Source organism: Mustela lutreola, chromosome 6, assembly GCF_030435805.1.
Source record: "Mustela lutreola isolate mMusLut2 chromosome 6, mMusLut2.pri, whole genome shotgun sequence".
Classification (NCBI taxonomy): domain Eukaryota; kingdom Metazoa; phylum Chordata; class Mammalia; order Carnivora; family Mustelidae; genus Mustela; species Mustela lutreola.
The window spans coordinates 115946372-115952371 of NC_081295.1; the positions used below are offsets into that span (position 1 = coordinate 115946372).

The 6000-nt window shown below is 44.6% G+C and overlaps 1 protein-coding gene across 2 annotated transcripts in view; it reads right to left on the bottom strand.

The window, feature by feature from the left end:
- SLC17A5 (solute carrier family 17 member 5) overlaps positions 1-2481 on the bottom strand; it is a 47836-nt gene extending 45355 nt beyond the window's left edge. Inside the window, exon 1 of one of the 2 annotated variants that reach the window (XM_059178466.1) lies at positions 2275-2481. In XM_059178466.1, the coding sequence (XP_059034449.1) occupies positions 2275-2368 (94 nt within the window). In that variant the 5' untranslated portion in view covers positions 2369-2481. The remainder of the gene's footprint in view (positions 1-2274) is intronic. The other variant, XM_059178464.1, reaches the window with a different exon arrangement.
- Positions 2482-6000: the final 3519 nt, after the last annotated feature.

Genomic DNA, 6000 nt, shown 5'->3' on the forward strand with positions numbered 1-6000 from the left:
ATCCAAATGGTCTTTGTTGATATTAGTGATAATAATAACAGTAATAGTAACTAACATTTACTATGCGCCAAACTCTTCTAAGCACTTCCTATGACCTCATTTAAACCTCACAATAACCCTGTAAGTTAGGTATACCATTTTCCCTGATTTATTGATAAGGAACCCATAGAGAGCTTAGGTAATTGCTAAAGCTCACACACCTAGTTAGTAGAGGTGGGTTTGGCAGTAAAGGACTGGCTTCAAATCTATGATTTGTCTTTAAACACAAAGAAATATTTTAGAAGTCTTAAAACTGAATTTTTCCTAACACAAATGAGCACATTCTTGGTGCAACAGTATTTTGAAAATCCGCTTGATCAAATACAAGACACATGTCATTCATACAAAAGTAAATGTTCACAAAAGGGTGCAAAGTATAAGGAATGAAGAATTCTTATGGTGGGTGGGGACACTTTGCTCTTCCTTGCTTAGTTCCCTCCCTTCTTCCTACCTAAATTAGGCAGAAATATCTATACACTTCCTATTGTTCATCAGTGTTGAGCCTCCCTTCCCCCATCATTTTGGTGCGCATGTCTGAAACCCACCAGGCTGAGTAAAAGCACATTCTCGAGGGGCAAACCATAGTTGGGTTACTGAAAATTCCATCATATTATGTCAGCCTGAGGGGCATTAATTCTTAACACTAAGGAAACATCTTAATTTTAGCTCTCTTAGTAAAGAAACACTATGTATAATTTAAAACCATATCCTCATATGCATGGTGCAATGGGGAACTCTCAAATTTGTAACAGATCAAGTAAAAACGATTAAGCACTTTTCAAATAGGAATTTCTCAACTATAACACAAATGTGGCCACATACAAACTTGGGAATATAACCTCTGTGGCCCCTGGTTGTCTATGTATAAAATGATGCACCACCAGATGGTGGTTAGTTTCTAAGGTCTTTTTACTACTGGAAAATATTACGACCAACATTTTATCAGCCTTTCCTTCCTGAAAATCAAAACTATACACTTAGGCGTAGATAAGGTACCGCTATATTTATTTTCTCAACTGCAACAGAATATAGTAGTCCCCAGGGAATATTTTGATTATGGCGTTTGTTTTTGTATTTCCATACTAGATTATTTTACAGCAGAAGATTTTAGAAATCTGTATGCCACAGAAAAAAGCTCAGTTTATGGAACTAAGTCCAACTTCCAGGTGGAATGTATTTACAGTATTTACACTGCGCGTCCTCTAAAATAAGCTCCCAGGATGCCGGATGGAGAACTTATGTTGTCCCATCTACTGCCACCATCTGGTAATGTGAAAAAACAAATAAAAAAAGATACCACAGGACGATCCTGTTCTTGGGATCAGGAAAAGTCAAATTTCTAATTCAACTCTGTTTCTCATGCACACATCTTTGAAACTATAGAATGCATGCAGATGGATTTGTTCTTTAGTTTTAATTACTTTTAAAGAAGTTCCATTTGTTAAAGTACTAAATGGAAATATATCTTAATTTCTCCAAATTCGGGGAAGATACGTAGTGAAGCACTTCCTTTTCTATTTGTGGCAAGACCTCTGGCAAATCATCTTAGAGCTTTAGAGCCATTCTATCTTGAAGATAACTGTTTTCTGACTTGAATCGTAGACTGCTACGATGTGACCGTAGACTACCATACGGAAAATCATTCAGGATACTCGCTGGCTTATGCAATAGTTTTCCTTCACAGACGCACAAATGTTGACCTCAGTCCTCTTCGGTTTCAGCTCTCGCCCAAGGGGCTACCAGATTTCCAGCCTGCGGATGACAGCTGCGGAAACCTGGCGGCGGCGACAGGGAGAAAAAGAGCTACCAGCTCCGTCCAGCCCTTTGCCCACCGATCTGCAGGTTTCTCTCCCAGTCTGCTTTTACTCCGGGTCTTCCGCCCGGCCCTTTGGCCATTGATTTACAGGTTCTACTACAATACATTCTTGCACGGGGTCCTCCGCTCGATATTATCGAGAATTGCCAGGAGCCCAGCGCCCGCGGCGCCCAGACCCCGCGGAGCTGCACCTGCCGAGGCCCCACCCGAGCCTCCAGTCCGGCCCGGCCTCCCGGTCCCTGCCCGACCCCAGAGCGGCGTTTGGGTACCGGGGCAGGCGGGGGCTAAGCGGGGCGCTGAACGGACTCCCCCTCCTCGAGTTCCCTTCCTCAAGACCCCTCACGCCTAAGCAGCCCTGGTCCCCTGGCAAAGCGCGGGTATCCTGGCCACCCCCGCCCTGGGACAGCTCCGAGGCTCACCGGCTTCCACCCGCGGAGTGCTCTGCAAGAGGGGCGTCCTATCTGAACCCTCCTCGCCATCGCTCGAGGCCAGGCCCCGAATCGGGGACCTCATGACGCCTCCGGGAAGCAGGAGCGCGATACCGGCAGAAAGGAGAGCCGGGGCCCGACAGCCGAAGGCCGGGGCCGCGCTGGCGGGGCGGGCTGGCGGCGCTAGCACCGCCCCTCCGCTGCGTTCTGTCCCCGCGGTCCCGCCCAGAGGCGGCCGCAGCGACTCCGCCCCCGCCGCCATCTTAGGTTCGGGCAACTGTGGAGGGGGTGGGCGGGGGGAGGCAGAATTCCGGGCGTTGCGGCCTGGTGGGGCGCGGTGGGAGTGACTCACCGCCACCCTTGGGTTCTGGGCATGCTAGATCGCCGTCGTTCTGAGGAGCAACGCTCTCCGCTCTTGTGCTCCCTTGTAAAGCGTAGGGGCTGCTCCTCGGGATGAGTGGGACCCTGGAGGCGGCTGCGAGGACTTGAATCCCGTAGAATTAAGGGGAGGGCTCGAGTCGAAATTGGGAAATAGATGGTGTGTATTTGACGTTAATTCATCAATAGTAAACTGTCATGAATATTAGCAATCCTGGTATTATCTAACCGTAACAGCATATTGTTCACGTAGTTTTTTTTTTTTTTAAGATTTTATTTATTTATTTGATAGAGACACAACAAGAAAGGAAATGCAGGCAGGTGGAGTGGGAATGGGAGAAACAGGCTTCCCGCTGAGCAGGGAGCCGGATGCGGGGCGCGATCCCAGGACCCTGGGATCACGACCCGAGTCAAAGGCAGACGCTTAATGACTGCAAAGGCAGACGCTTAATGACTGAGCCACCCCAGGCGCCCTGTTCACGTAGTTTTTGCGAAGGAAAAACACTAAATGGAAACATACTGTTCCGTCCTAGGAAATGGCTTATTTTGTGGGTCAAAAAAGAAAGCCAGTACTGTCACTTTCATATGCTTCAACCTACAGAGTCCTCTCGTGTGTGTGTGTAATGTCCCCCTAGATCTGGTTCGAATAGTAACTTCTGGCATATGCTGACTGAGAAAGGAAAATGGGCCAGTCTTGGCGGGGTGGGAGTGGGGGTTGGGGAATAGGGGGGTGTGGGAGTGGGACAGATGCGGGCCTGCAGTCCTGACCGCAGGCTTCAGTTTGGCTTTATCTTGAGTAATAGCGACCTGGAGATAGGAAAAATAAGACGTGGTAGGTGCCCTTGGGGAGCTCACTGCAGTTGGGAAGACTCACAGGTCAGTAATTAAAAAAAAAAAAAAAGGTCAGAAGCTTGGTGAGGTTCACATGGGAACAAATGGGTGGGTTACTGTCACCCAGCACAGAGGGTGGTGATTTCTGAAGGCATCCCTCACTTCCCCGAATCAATAAATGCTAGGAGAGTTATCAAGTTAAAATAACAGCAAATCAAGCCATGTTTCCGAGTTAGTGAATTTACCATGTATATTTAAAGTTCTTTAAGGGGGTGGCCCTTTAGAAGTATTCTACAGCAATGCCACTTAAACTTGAAAATGGGTGAAATCACCCAGCAGATCTTTTTAAAATGCAGATTCGGATTTATCAGGTCTGGGGGGGACAGTTAATTTTACATGTCAATCTGGAGGTTGTGTTTGGATGATGTTAACATTCAAACTGGTGAACTCTTCCATAGCCTGGTTTGAGCTTACTCAATCTAAGGCTTGAGTAGAACAAAAGACCTCCTCCCCAACTAAGGAGAAGTTGTCCAGAGGACTGCCTTTAGGCTTCCTTTGCAACCACGAGCTCTCCTGAGTCTCTGGGCTGCTCCATCACACTGCAGATTTGACTTTCCAGCCATCATAATTGTATGAGCCAATTCCTTATATAACTTTACACACACTCTCTCTCTCTCATTCTTTTGGTTCTGTTTCTCTGGAGAACTCTGACTAATACATCTGGGATGGGCCTGAGATTCTGTATTGCTAAGAAACTCACAGGTGACCACATTATAAATAGCAAATTTATAGAGGACTTGGACCAGGGAATAAAGATAAAGATTCCAACAGATTTGAAAAGATTTCAAACTGGAAGAGATCCTTTTTTTCTTTCTTTCTTTCTTTTATTTTTTTTTTTTTAAGATTTTATATTTATCAGATAGAGATCACAAGTAGGCAGAGAGAGGTGGGGGGGGGGGGAGCAGGCTCCCTGCTGAGCAGAGAGCTGGATGCCGGGCTCCATTCCAGATCCCAGGACACTAGGATCATGACCTGAGCTGAAAGCAGAGGCTTTAACCCACTGAGCCACCCAGGCGCCCCTTGATAGGTTATTATTATTATTATTTTTTTTGACTGACTCCTGATAGGTTATTATTAACTGAAGTTCATACTTTATTTAGATTACTTTAGTTTTTACCTAATGTGTTTTTTTTGTGTGTCCTAAGATCCCATTCAGGATGACATAGTACATATAGTCTCTGTGTCTTCTTAGGCTCCAGTAGACTGACAGTTTCTCAGACCTTCCTTGTTTTTGCTGACCTTGGCAATTTTGTAAGGTCGGTTTTGTAGAAGGTCTCTCAATTTGGGTTTGTTTGATGTTTTTCTTATAATTGAATTGGGGTCATGGTTTTTTGGGGAGAAAGACTGCAGAGGCAAAGTGCCATGCTCATATAATTTCAAGGGAATGTGCTGTCGATATAACTTATCACTAATGATTATCACTGGTGATGTTAAGCTTCACCACATACCTGAGATAATATTTTCGGTTTTTTCACCCTATAAAATCACTCCTTTTTCTCCCCTCTTTTTCTATACTTTTCTCTTTGGAAGGAAGTCAGTAGTGCAGCTTACACTTAAGGGGTAGGGTAGTTACTCTCCCAGGTCTTTGAGGGACAGAATCCTTTTTATGGGAGGTTTTTCTGTTCTCCATTATTTACTGATTCATTCAAGTATTTGTTTATATTATTATGGGCCCATGGTTATTTTGTACTTGGGTTATAATCCAACACTATATTATTTATTTTGTTGCTCAAATTGTTCCAGCTTGGTGATTGGAAAATCTTTCAGTTGGTTCCTGTGTCCTTTTTACATGCCTCCCTTGCTGTGTTTTTTTTTTTTTTTTTTGAGCTCTACCTTACTTTCTGGTATAATAAGATGTTCTAGGTTCAGCCCGTATAGCCTCTGCTCCTACCGTTTCTCCAGAATGCATGATGTTAGAAACCAGGATGGCGCTGGATATATTTCTTGCTACTGCATTGTCATTGATTCTACACCCAGAGAAAGTACTTTTGTTTTGTTTTGTAATATTATAAAGAGGATTTTTAAATAAAAGATTTATTTATTTATTTATTTGAGAAAGAATGAGCAAGAGAACATGAGTGCAGCAGGGAGGGGCAGAGGGAGAGAGAGAATCCCAAGCAAGCTCCACACCCAGTGCAGGGCCCTATCCCAGGACTCTGAGATCACCACTGGAGCTGAAATCAAGAGTCGGATATAGAGTCAAATTCTCCACTGACTCCACCACCCAGGATTAAAAAATGGACAAAGGACTTGATTAGACATTTTACCAGAGAAGACATGTAAATTGCCAACAGGTACAGGAAAAGATGCCCAACATCACTGATCATGGAAGAAATGTAAATCAAAACCACAATAAGATATCAACTCACATTGATCAGAATGGCTATCACCAAGAAGACAAGAGATAGTATTGGTGAGGATTGGAGATAAAAGGGACCCTCAGGCACC